Here is a 13689-nt window from a genome sequence, read left to right as displayed (position 1 = left end):
AGATAGATAGATAGATAGATAGATAGATAGATTTTGCATTTCAGATGGATGGATGGGTGGATGGATAGATGATGGATGGATGGATGGATGGATAGATAGATGATGGGTGGATAGATAGATAGATAGACAGACAGACAGACAGACAGACACATAGATAGATAGATAGATAGATAGATAGACAGACAGACAAATAGATGATAGATAGACAGACGGACGGACGGACGGACGGACAATTGATAGATAGATAGATAGATAGATGGATGGATGGATGGATGGATGGATGGATGGATGGATGGATGGATGGATGGATGGATAGATAGATAGATGATAGATAGATAGATAGATAGATAGATAGATAGATAGATAGATAGATAAATAGATAGAGATAGATAGATGGATGGATGGATAGATAGATAGATAGATAGATAGATAGATAGATAGATAGATAGATAGATAGATAGATAGATAGATTAATTAACTGAATAACCTACTGAAATACAAAAAAATCAAATGCAAACAAATGAAATATTGAAACATGCTGAAATATGGCTATAGTAAAATAGTGAAACATGTAAATACTGAAAGACTGAAAGACTGTGGAGAGCACAATAAAGCCGGCTCACACTACAGGAGTTTTAAAATCCTAACCGATTATGAAATCTGGTTGCAGCGCACACATACAGAGAATCTTTGCAGATTATTTTACCTGAAATCTTAAACATGCACACACTACAAGATTTGAAAATCGTGGCGCATCACACACTACAAGATATTATTAGGATTATCGGCCGGACTGGGAGCACCTCTTGTGATCTCTCTCCGCTGATCGTCATTTCTGCCATGGCGGTGTTTAGTGCCCTGCCATCAGCAAAGCCCCAGCAAAAGTAATTACCATGAATGTGTCGGGGCAAAAATTGATATTGATATTTATTGATATTGATATTACTAGTATTTTCTTAGTCAGTGTCTCAAAGATGAAGTTGACGATCCTGACTGGTTCATTGGATGCGCCTTTACTGCCTAAATGCATCTTTATGGATTAGGCCTATAGCTAATGGAAGAGTTTTGTTTTCGATTATAATTATTTCGTTTTACAGTGGTGAAGTAATAATTTAAAGTTGTCTATATAATCGTGTCTGTGACGCAATTGGTTTCGTTTAATTATTGTGAAGCCTCCTGTTTAAAACCAAGACATCAGAAAGCGTATCCTGTTTGTTTTCTTTAAAAGCAGGTTTTGTTAATACTGTGAGTACACACAAACTAAGGTAGACCCTTTACAATTCCGGATGATATATTACTGATACCTTTATGAGCAAAAATGAAGTTTCACATTGCACCAGCGCCTCCATGTGGGGCAAAGCCAGCTTCAGCTTTCACTCTCCGCACAAACGACTGGAAATGCGCCTATAATGGCACACATTTATTTAGGTTGAACGATTAAACTATTATTGTGATATGCTTTATGGTTTTTATATCTATGGATTTTAATTTAAATCGTGATGACTTGAGAAGGCTAAATTGATCTGTCTGCCGCTGGTCGCAATTGGTTGTTACTTTAAAAAACAAAAACTTGAATTTAACAAACAAAAAGTGTTCCAAAAATATATCTAAATGAACTTCATAAACTAAAGAAACGAAAATAAATGTAATCACTTTGCTACTAAAAATAGCAGCTGTGTAATGGGGAAGAGAGAGAAAAAAAGACAGGTTCCAGTCGAACTCGGGCCAGTAGTTTGTTCAGGACATTTTTGCAACGAATGTTTGTTTAATAGCCTATTTAACATTGTTATGTAGGCTACTTTCTTATTTAAATATATTATTTCTTTGATTTATTTTTGCATTTTTGGCTGCCTGTTCATTGACTGAAGTGCTAAAATAAACACGCATGTTTGTTAATAATGTTTGAGCCTCATTTATTTTGTTTCAAAATTATATGCATATGTATTTTATATATAGGCCTATATACACACACACGTTATAATTTATATATATTTATAAAACACACTAATATATTTATTAAAAATCTGCCATGCGGACCCATACAGCAGCTGTTTTGCTGTCGCGCATTGGCTGTTGTGATTTAAGCACATAGCCGTCATCATCCCGATTTAAAATCTTAAATCTCAAACATGTTTGATATAAATCGGGGCAGCCCCGATCTGTGTGCTAGCAGATCGGGAGGTGCAAGATTCGATCTTTGAACGCCTCACATTACCAGATAATCTGCGCCGAACATCGGGGCCGATCGAGGTGCTCGACAAGATTTTTGCTCCGATTCTCGGGAGGGGAAAATCGGGGCAAAATCGGGCTAAAACTCCTGTAGTGTGAGCCGGGCTTTAAGATTAGCTGGATTTGTGATTTGTGTTTTTAGGTCATTGCGGTCGCTTTCATGAGTGGTTCGGAGCTGTTTTTGTTGAGATCTGCCTGTTGAAATCACACAGTTCTTGAGGTAGGACTCAATGGCACCCGACCAACACTTTTTTTTCCCTCATGCGCTTGGAGAAACAGGGTGAGGAGCAGATTCTGACAACCGCCCACGTGAGAAACATGTTCTGCCAAAAAGACGCATTTTTAAAAGGCTGGAACTGCTGAGCAGAAGGTCAGACATTTGATCAAAGCAGCTTTCAGAGCGAGAAAGTCTGAGTCCAGACCTCAAGAAAGCTGATCAACCCAAATCTGACGTGACAAAAAGTACTAAAGACAGAAAATGAACAAACAACAAGCAGCCCACTCAAGACGCCTTTCAGCTGTTTTCATTACAAATTACAAAGCAGCCCTAAAACGACAGATTAATCCATGCTTTTTGAGCCAAACACTTCAAATGAGAAACCAATAGAGTAACCATTCAAATTATATTTTGGACATATGCTATATATACTATATATTGTTAAATACGTATGTCTTAAGTATATTAAATGCATTTTGGGGACATTGTACTATGTATGATAGTGGCAAATTGTATTAAATTGACAAAATTCTGACAGGAGGAAACAACAGGATTAATGGAAAACAACTGTAAGTCAATTGAAACCTCAGTGGAAATAACCTGGTTTTGTTAATTTCTCAGTGACAACATCTACTTTCCACAAACAGAGTTTAGTGAAAAAAAAAGACAGAAAAAAAGATGATGCAAGTATTATATTTGTAATGTAAAAAGGTAAAAAATAAAATAAAATAATATAAAATCAATCCATTCTCCAAACCTCATATCCTCTGTAGGTTCAAGGGGATGCTTGACCCAAATAAATGATATTTGAAAATAAATAAATAAATAAAAATAGTAAATAAATAACCAATAAATATTATAATAAAAATAGATAATATAGACAAAAATAAATAAATAAATAAATATAATAAAAAGTAAATAAAATAATATAACAATAATAAACAAAATAATAATATATTATATCAATATAATAATATAAAATATTAAAATAATATAAAATAGAATAATATTTTAAAGTAATATTAAAAATGATATTTTTAAATAATATAAAATTAAGAATAAATAGAATAATAATTAAAATAATATTATAATATATTAATATACTAATATACTAATATAAATGTAACATTAAATTAATATAAAATATAAATAAATATTCTGAAAGTAAATAAACAAGTCCTATAATAAACAATTTTTTAAAACAATACTAAATATAAAAAAATAATATAAAAATACTTTTTAAATGAATAAAAATAAATTGAAATGATAATTAGTAATCTTTTAAAGTAATATTAAAATATAAAAATGTATTTTTTAGTAATATAAAAATAATAAATCTTGTACTTACATCTTTTAAAATGAAAAATAAATAAAATTATATAACTAATAATTAACATAATATATTATATTAATATAATATTTTAAATGTACTATTAAATTAATATGAAACAATAATATTTTAAAGTAACATAAAAATATATTTTATTTTAAAATAATATAAGAATATATAAATAAATATTCATATAAAAATAATACATCTTGTACTTACATCTTTTAAAATGAAAAATAAATAAAATGATATAACTATTAATTAACATAATATATTATATTAATATAATATTTTAAAGGTACTATTAAATTAATATGAAATAATAATAATCTTTTAAAGTAACATAAAAAATATATATATTTTAAAATAATATAAAAATATAAATAAATATTCTGAAATATAAGTAAATAAATTATATAATAAATAAATATTTTAAAACTATACTAAAAATATAAAAATTATAAATCATATTTTAAAATCTAAAAATAGTAAATAGATATATGTACCTAATACACTATATTTTAGAATAATATACAAATATATTGTTTAGTATTATAAAAATAATAAATCTTGTACTTGTACTACCATAATAAACCTAAGCAAATCATAACTGACAAAATAATATAACAATAATAATCAAAATAATATTATATTATATTAATATATTTTAAGTGCTATTAAATTAATATGAAATAATAATAATCTTTTAAAGTAACATAAAAATAAATCTTTTAAAATAATATAAAAATATAAATATTCTGAAATATAATAAGTTATATAACAAAATCTTTTAAAACTAAAATTACTAAAAATATAAAAATACATAAATCATATTTTAAAATATAAAAATAGTAAATAGATATGCAACTCATACACAATATTTTAAAATAATAATAATATATTTTTAAATATATTTTTAGTAATAAAATAATAAATCTTATTTTTTTTTTAAATAAATCACATTTTAAAATAATATAAAAAAATCAATGAACAAGCAAAGGAATGAATGAGTAAAGCTGTATTTGAAAAATTGGCTTTTTTAATGTGCCTCCATGTAACATAGAACATTATTTGGTAACAAAAGTGTCCGTTCAACAGACACCCTGAGCATAAAACTCATACAATTCACCATATCATATAATGGCACAATAAAAATGAACATACAATAAACAGTATAATACATAATTGATGGTCAATGCAAACAACTGTAAACAATCGGTCCATGTTGACGCCAGCGTCAGTGAACAGTTTATCAGACAGCGCCATCTGCAGGCCGCAAGAGCAATCGCGTGATTCATTCAGATCAACTGAGAGACGGATGTGTTTCTCAACACCTGCAGCTTTAGAAGCGCGTGTCAAAAGTCTGTGAGCCTTTTGGATGATCTCAGGGACACTGACAAGATTCCCAGGTTATAATCCCAGACTATTTTGTCTGACAATAAACATCCTGCCGTTTCATCTTGTTCCTGTACAAGTGTCCTGACCGCATCTGTTGTCCTCTGGGCTCTGTGTTTGTGTGTGGTGTTCAGTCGGACTGCTCTGACCGCTGGTCCAGCACATGCTCATCGCTTTCGGGGCTTTTGACGCTGTCTGTGCGGACGATGCAGGTGGGTCTGTGCAGGTTGAGCATCACGATCAGCTGCTGTCGCTCCGATTTCAGATCCTCGATCTGAGACTTCAGCTCTGAGTTCAGCATCTCTAACCGTTCAGACTCCTAGAGGAGCAAACAGAAAGAGTTTGGTTAATTATACTGCCTCACCACACATTTATGAAGTTGTTGAGACAAAAAACACTTTGATTTTTCAGTCACACTATTTTACAGTGGTCATGTTACTGCTCATTTAGAAAAGTTCAATTCAATTCAATTCAATTCAAGTTTATTTGTATAGCGCTTTTCACAATACAAATCGTTTCAAAGCAGCTGTACAAAAAAAAATGTAGGCTACTACAATATATTTAGTAGCTTATTAGTGGTGACTACTGTATGTTAAGTCGATGTACATATGGTATAAATATATATAAAAAAAAAAAAGTTGTGTGAATTCATGTGACAGCTCTGGTATTTCCATTACTAACAACAGAGTAATACTAATAAACAATGTTAATAAATAAATAAAAAGTTGTAAAATAAATATTATTACTAAGGTAGTTAATCTCTCATTTAGTATCATAGAAATTGCATAAATACTAATATATATTTTTTTATTTAAAATGACATTTTAATAATGTTTTTACCTTCACAGCTTTTTACATTTTAAATATTTTTTCTTAAATAAAATTGTTTTTATTTTTATTTTTAAGTAGTTCTATGATGTGAAAAATTTATTTTTAAAAGCACATTTATAATGCAATCTTAGTTAATACCATAAAAATAATTTCATTTTAAAATGCACAAATATTTAATGTAATCTCTCATTTAGTATCATAGAAATTGCATGAATATAATTGTATTTTTTTTTTTTTTTTTACATAAAATGACATTTTTAATAAAAATGTTTTGTTTTTACCTTCACAGGTTTATTTTAAATAGTTGTATGTCCATGATTATTTTTTAAAGCTCAAATATCCCATGCAATTTCAGTTAATATAATTAAAAATAAATAAAAATTGCATGCATAATAATTGTACAAGTATCATATACTTTTTAACCTTCGCTAGTTTTTGCAAAAAAAAATGTTTTGCAATTTGACAAATTAATTTTATAAAATAATATTTAAATACTCTATGTTAACTCTCAATTAATAGAATAAAAAATATATATTAAAATGGCATGCATGATTACACAGGTATCCATTTTTACATTTTAAATATTTTTTTCTTAAATAAAATTATGTTTTTGTATTTTTTTAACTAGTTCTATGATGTGAAAATTTTATTTTTAAAAGCAATCTCAGTTAATATCATAAAAAAAGAGAAAAAATAAATTTTATAAAAATGGCATACATAAATATTACATTTTTTAAAATTAAATTACGATACATGCAATTTTAAATAAAAAATATTTATTTTATTTTAAAATGATTTATTTTCTAATATTTTTAAAAAGATTTATTATTTTTATATTACTGAAAAATATAATTTATTTGTATATATTGTTTTAAAATATTGTGTGTTTAGTTACATATCTACTTAAATTTTTTATATATTTAGTATTTTATACTAAGATTATTTATTTATTATAGGACTTATTATATTTCAGAAAATGTATATATATTTTTATATTATTTTAAACTATTATTTATTATTATATTATTTTAATAATAGTTTTAGCTTATCATATTAATATTTTATTTTTTATTATTTTTAACATTTAAAGTTTATTTTAAATAGTTCTACAAAGCACAAATATCCCATGCAATCTCAGTTAATATCATAAAAAATGAAGGAAAAAGTAGTAATTTCATAAAAACGGCATGCATAATAATTACACAATTATTACATTTTAATAATATGACGTTACATTAAATTTAAAATTTTGGATTTTGAAAATTACTTATTTTATATTATAATATTTATTTTCTTAAAAGATTTATTATTTTTATATTACTGAAACATATCATTTATTTTTATACTATTTTAAAATATTGCATATTTAGTTACATATCTATTTATTATTTTTATATATTTAGTATTTTATTCAGTGCATTACTTTAATATTACTTTTATTTTATTATACTAATATATTACATTATTATTAAAGTAATATTACACATAATATCCCATGTTCACTCTCAATAATATGATAAAAAAATGTAAAAGAAAATCATTAAAATGCCAGGCATAATTACACAAGTATCAGATTTCAATAAAATGTAATTTTAAATGTTTGAAAAATATAATTATGTATTAAAGTTCATTTTAAATAGTTCTACAATGTGAATGTTCTACAAACAGAATTTGTTAACAAAAGATATATAAAATAACTTTTAGATAAATGTAATATGTGAAACACGAACACTGTAAAATAAAGTTGTACTCCTTTTTCTTTTTCCTCAGTGGCTTTTGTACATTTTCTAACTCACCTTCTGGAGAAAGTCGGTCCTTTCCTTCTTTCTGTTTCGACAGCGAGCGGCTGCAACTTTGTTTTTCTCTCGCCGTCTTTTTTTGCGATCATCATTGTCATCTCCCTGTGGACAGAAAATTCAAATATATTACTTTTGAGGATAAACTGAACCATAATAAACCTAAAACAAATCATAACTAACAAAAATAAGCAGATGCACAAAAACGACTGTGTCCAGCAGGTGTCACTCTTCACCAGACAATAAAGCACTTTCAAAGCGCCTCACGAACAAAAGAACATCAGTTTCACTTTCTTCAACTGTTGCACATCTGTTTTTAACTAAATAAGCTCTCTGCATTTTCTTAACATGCACTTTGCAAATTCTGCGATTTGAGTTGCCAGATGCAATCAGAAACTGTCCTTTAATGTTAGTTGGTGTTAAATGTCTTGTTAAATGTTTTGTTCTCACCTCACCCTTGATGACGTCGTACGGCCTCTTGGCGTGTCTGTTCAGGATGAGAGGAGACAGAACCGCACCGAGGCTGTAGAGCTCTGCTAGTTTGAACTGGTCTGTAAGGGTTGTGGCGGGGATGCCAGCCAGCGGACCCACACTGGGCAGAGAACCGGCCGTCACTAATGGATCAGGGATTTGACCTGGCATCATTGCTGCTTTAGAAAGAAAAAGAGAATAGTCAGTTTTTCTGCTCATCATTTACATTTACAAATGCAAATGCAATTAGCGTTAACTGGGCTGGAAATCTGGAAGATGTTTGTAAATCTCTCATTATGCTAGATAATCGCCAAGTCTTGGATTCAATATTTCTGTCAACTTGTTTTCTTTTTGGAACTGATTGATTGTGGGACCCATTGCACTGGGATCAGTTTCTGAGTAAATAAAAAAAAGCATAATTTTTGCACTTTTTTTGCAATATTCAATTAAAAACTGAGATGCATAAGCTGAGCATAATAATGCATTAAAAAGCAATAATCATTATATAATCATTTCTGACTACATGATCCTAAAAGGTGCAAAAATTATATTTTTATGTTTTAGTAAGTTGTTATACCCTGTTTAAGCAAAGCCAGTGAGCTTTACTCCAATGCAATTACATTAACCAGCACTTTTGGTAAAACGAAAGTCTTCTCAAAATCAAAACATTTTGTAAATCTTTACTAATTCATGCAATTCAGTTTCTGTGTGAAGAAAAGCATTATTTTTGCACTTTTTTGCAATATTCAATTAAAAACTGAGATGCATAAGCTGAGCATAATAATGCATTAAAAAGCAATAATCATTATATAATCATTTCTGACTACATGATCCTAAACGGTGCAAAAATTATATTTTTATGTTTTAGTAAGTTGTTATACCCTGTTTAAGCAAAGCCAGTGGGTTTTACTACAATGCATTTACATTAAACAACACTTTTGGTAAAACGAAAGTCTTCTCAAAATCAAAAAATTTTGTAAATTTTTACTGACTCTTGCAATTCAGTTTCTGTGTGAAGAAAAGCATTATTTTTGCACTTTTTTTTTGCAATATTCAATTGAAAACTGAGATGCATAAGCTGAGCATAATAATGCATTAAAAAGCAATAATCATTATACAATAATTTCTGACTACATAATCCTAAAAAGTAAAATAATCACATTTTTATGTTTTAGAAAGTTGTTATACCCTGTTTAAGCAAAGCCAGTATGTTTTACTCCAATGCAATTACATTAACCAGCACTTTTGGTTGAACAAAAGTCCTCTCAAAATCAAAATTTTTTGTAAATCTCTCAAAGTCTTGAATTCAATATTTCTGTCAACTTGTTTTCTTTTTGTTTCCAAGGTTTTGTGTTTCTTTTTGGAAATGATTGACTGTAGGACTCAGTTTCTGTGTGAAGAAAAGCATTACTTTTGCTTTTTTTTTTGCAATATTTAATTAAAAACTGAGATGCATAAGCTGAGCATAATAATGCATTTAAAAGCGATACTCATTATATAATAATATCTGACTACATAATCCTAAAAAGTGCAAAAATGATCAAATTTTTGTTTTAGAAAGTTGTTATAACCTGTTTAAGCAAAGCCAGTAGTTTAAGTAGTCTCCAATTTACTAACTCCTTTTAGTAAAACGAAAGTCCTCTCAGAGTCAAAATGACTGGAAAACAACACGAGGGTTAAAGAAAACACTAGTTATTGTGCTTTTAACAAGTTTTTGACAAGCTTTGGAATAAGTTTAATAAGGACTGATAGGTCGACATGCGTATTGTCTCCAGTGGAAAGCCACAGAGAATAATGAGGTTTCCATGAGAGGAACGCAAAGTCTGTGAATGTGCATGTAAATCTGCTTCTCAGAGAGTTACAGGAAAACTTCAAGATTCCCAAGAGCACAAACAACACCTACGCATGTTAAAACAGAGGCTTAAAACAGCTAGCGAATTGTCTGTGAAGGCCATTACGAGATTATGTAACAGTCAAACATGTTTCTGTCCTGAAAAACTTCTGAAGGCATTCACAACAGCTTCTGGCTATACGCTCTTCACGGTTCTTTAGAAAAACTCTGTTTTATTGATGTGGAGATGTCTAACATTGAAATTATGCAATATATCTTGCATGGAGACAATTTAGCCTTTCTTTTTGCATTTGTATTTGACTAGTTGAAGAGTCAAAAAATGCTGTGACTGCTTAGTATTTTACAAACATTATAGGTGTTTTGCAGTTGAATTCAATCAGAATAGTGTGACAAATTAATTTTTAAAGTACAAATATAACATGTTAAAAAATATAAAATACATTTATAAAACATGTGCATTTGAAAATGTAGCAGGACTAACTTATAATACTCTCTGACACTGTCTAGACATTCAAACGAGGGTCTGAAACTTTTAGACCAAATAGGACCATCATCCAATTTTGGGACCCCTGATATAAACAGTTGGATATTCAAAAAATAGAGATAACTTTATTCTATAATTTTAACATATTTATAGACTCTAATGCAGCCGTTTAAAAAAAAAAAAAAAAAAAACAGTACACAAAAATACAGTTAAAGTACGGTACATAATGTACTTTAGTGTGCAGTAAATAACCTAACTGTTACAGAAAATACATTCAGGACATCACTGCTGCACAAACATAATCTCTAGGTTTGATCATATCGCGCTGTCAATGCAGTTCTGTCTCTATATAAATATGAAATCACCTGAAGTGCAGCAGTTTCTGAATCCGTATGTTCGACCTTTAAAACGCGCCTGATGTCTTGTCTAATTCTACTCTTTTCTTCTGTGATTAAACGTGATAATGCCAGCGAAATAAAGCACTTACTTGTTAGGTGCTGAGACTTGGCGGTTGTTCGTCCGTTCAGCTCGTTTGCGCGTTTGTTCCCGTTGCATCAGCGCGTTTATGTATCGCTGGGCGCTGTGGAATGCGGAACTCTCCGGAGTGACGCCAGCAGACGTTATAAAAATAAGAGAGAAAAGAGACAGGCGCCGCCCCTTAGCAACCAAACAACACACAACACTGCAGCTCGGGAATCCCTGAACCTGGGATATCCCATCAAAACACAAACAACTCGAGAATGACGAGATCATTTGTTTATCTTTCTGTACCGAAGCTTCAGGAAATGTCGAGTTTCAGTTCTCGACCCACGAAAAAACGAATCAAACTGCGCAAAAACATCTGCAAGATTCTATTATCTGTAAAATATTATTTGAAAGATATTTACATTATTACATTTGTTTATACAATGAAAAAATGTTTTTACTAATTTATAAATAAACAAAGACTATATCCCTATTAGGGCAAAAGCCTATTCTGGTTGACTGGTTTAAGCTGGTCAAGATGGCATCCCAGACTGGCCAAGCTGGTTTTAGCTGGTCACCTAGTTTTAGCTGGTTTAAACTGGTCAAGATGGCATCTCAGACTGGCCAAGCTGGTTTTAGCTGGTCACCTAGTTTTAGCTGGTTTAAACTGGTCAAGATGGCATCTCAGACTGGCCAAGCTGGTTTTAGCTGGTTTAAGCTGGTCAAGATGGCATCCCAGACTGGCCAAACTGGTTTTAGCTGGTTTAAGCTGGTCAATATGGCATCCCAGATTCTCCAAGCTGGTTTTAGCTGGTCACCTTGTTTTAGCTGGTCAATATGGTATCCCAAACTGCCCAAGCTAGTTTAAGCTCTTCAAGATGGTATCCCAGACTGGCCAAGCTGGTTTTAGCTAGTTTAAGCTCTTCAAGATGGTATCCCAGACTGTCCAAGGTGGTTTTAGCTGGTCAACTGGTTTTAGCTGGTTTAAGATGGTCAAGATGGTATCCCAGTCTGGCCAAGCTTGTTTTAGCTGGTTTAAGCTGGTCAAGATGGTATCCCAGTCTGGCCAAGCTGGTTTCAGCTGGTCAAGATGGTATCCCAGACTGGCCAAGCTAGTTTTAGCTGGTCAAGATGGTATCCCAGACTGGCCAAGCTAGTTTTAGCTGGTCGAGATGGTATCCCAGACTGGCCAAGCTAGTTTTAGCTGTTCAAGATGGTATCCCAGACTGGTCAAGCTAGTTTTAGCTGGCCAAGATGGTATCCCAGACTGGCCAAGCTAGTTTTCGCTGGTTTAAGCTGGTCAAGATGGTATCCCAGTCTGGCCAAGCTGGTTTTAGCTGGTCAAGATGGTATCCCAGACTGGCCAAGCTAGTTTTAGCTGGTCAAGATGGTATCCCAGACTGGCCAAGCTAGTTTTAGCTGGTTTAAGATGGTCGAGATGGTATCCTAGACTGGCCAAGCTAGTTTTAGCTGGTCAAGATGGTATCCCAGACTGGTCAAGCTAGTTTTAGCTGGTCAAGATGGTATCCCAGACTGGTCAAGCTAGTTTTAGCTGGTCAAGATGGTATCCCAGTCTGGCCAAGCTTGTTTTAGCTGGTTTAAGCTGGTCAAGATGGTATCCCAGTCTGGCCAAGCTTGTTTTAGCTGGTTTAAGCTGGTCAAGATGGTATCCCAGTCTGGCCAAGCTAGTTTTAGCTGGTTTAAGCTGGTTGAGATGATATCCCAGACTGGCCAAGCTAGTTTTAGCTGGTTTAAGCTGGTCAAGATGGTATCCCAGTCTAGCCAAGCTGGTTTAAGCTGGTCAAGATGGTATCCCAGACTGGCCAAGCTAGTTTTAGCTGTTCAAGATGGTATCCCAGACTGGCCAAGCTAGTTTTCGCTGGTTTAAGCTGGTCAAGATGGTATCCCAGTCTGGCCAAGCTGGTTTTAGCTGGTCAAGATGGTATCCCAGACTGGCCAAGCTAGTTTTAGCTGGTCAAGATGGTATCCCAGACTGGCCAAGCTAGTTTTAGCTGGTCAAGATGGTATCCCAGACTGGCCAAGCTAGTTTTAGCTGGTTTAAGCTGGTCGAGATGGTATCCCAGACTAGCCAAGCTAGTTTTAGCTGGTCAAGATGGTATCCCAGACTGGTCAAGCTAGTTTTAGCTGGTCAAGATGGTATCCCAGACTGGCCAAGCTAGTTTTCGCTGGTTTTAGCTGGTCAAGATGGTATCCCAGTCTGGCCAAGCTAGTTTTAGCTGGTTTAAGCTGGTCAAGATGGTATCCCAGTCTGGCCAAGCTGGTTTTAGCTGGTCAAGATGGTATCCCAGACTGGTCAAGCTAGTTTTAGCTTGTTTAAGCTGGTCGAGATGGTATCCCACACTGGCCAAGCTAGTTTTAGCTGGTTTAAGCTGGTCAAGATGGTATCCCAGTCTGGCCAAGCTGGTTTTAGCTGGTTTAAGATGGTAAAATGGTATCCCAGTCTGGCCAAGCTAATTTTAGCTGGTCAAGATGGTATCCCAGACTGGCCAAGCTAGTTTTAGCTGGTTTAAGCTGGCCGAGATGGTATCCCAGACTGGCCAAGCTAGTTTTAGCTGGTTCCAGCTGGTCAAGATGGTATCCCAATCTGGCTAAGCTTGT

The 13689-nt window shown here is 32.1% G+C and overlaps 1 protein-coding gene across 2 annotated transcripts; it reads right to left on the bottom strand.

The window, feature by feature from the left end:
* Positions 1-4793: 4793 nt before the first annotated feature.
* jdp2b (Jun dimerization protein 2b) lies at positions 4794-11217 on the bottom strand. 2 transcript variants are annotated; one of them, XM_073816887.1, is made up of 4 exons: positions 11093-11217; positions 8249-8448; positions 7799-7903; positions 4794-5490 (listed from the first exon to the last, which is right to left on the bottom strand). In XM_073816887.1, the coding sequence occupies exons 2-4, from the start codon at positions 8441-8443 to the stop codon at positions 5302-5304; spliced, it is 489 nt and encodes a 162-aa protein (XP_073672988.1). In that variant the 5' UTR covers positions 8444-8448; positions 11093-11217; the 3' UTR covers positions 4794-5301. The 2 variants fall into 2 exon arrangements, with proteins under 2 accessions (XP_073672988.1, XP_073672989.1); XM_073816888.1 differs by having other exon boundaries at positions 8249-8445; positions 11093-11181.
* Between the last annotated feature and the right edge of the window lie 2472 nt (positions 11218-13689).

The sequence above is a fragment of the Garra rufa genome, chromosome 13 (genome assembly GCF_049309525.1).
Source record: "Garra rufa chromosome 13, GarRuf1.0, whole genome shotgun sequence".
In the NCBI taxonomy this organism is placed as follows: domain Eukaryota; kingdom Metazoa; phylum Chordata; class Actinopteri; order Cypriniformes; family Cyprinidae; genus Garra; species Garra rufa.
Note: the sequence above shows the minus strand (reverse complement) of the source record. Positions and strands in the feature narration are given on the sequence as shown.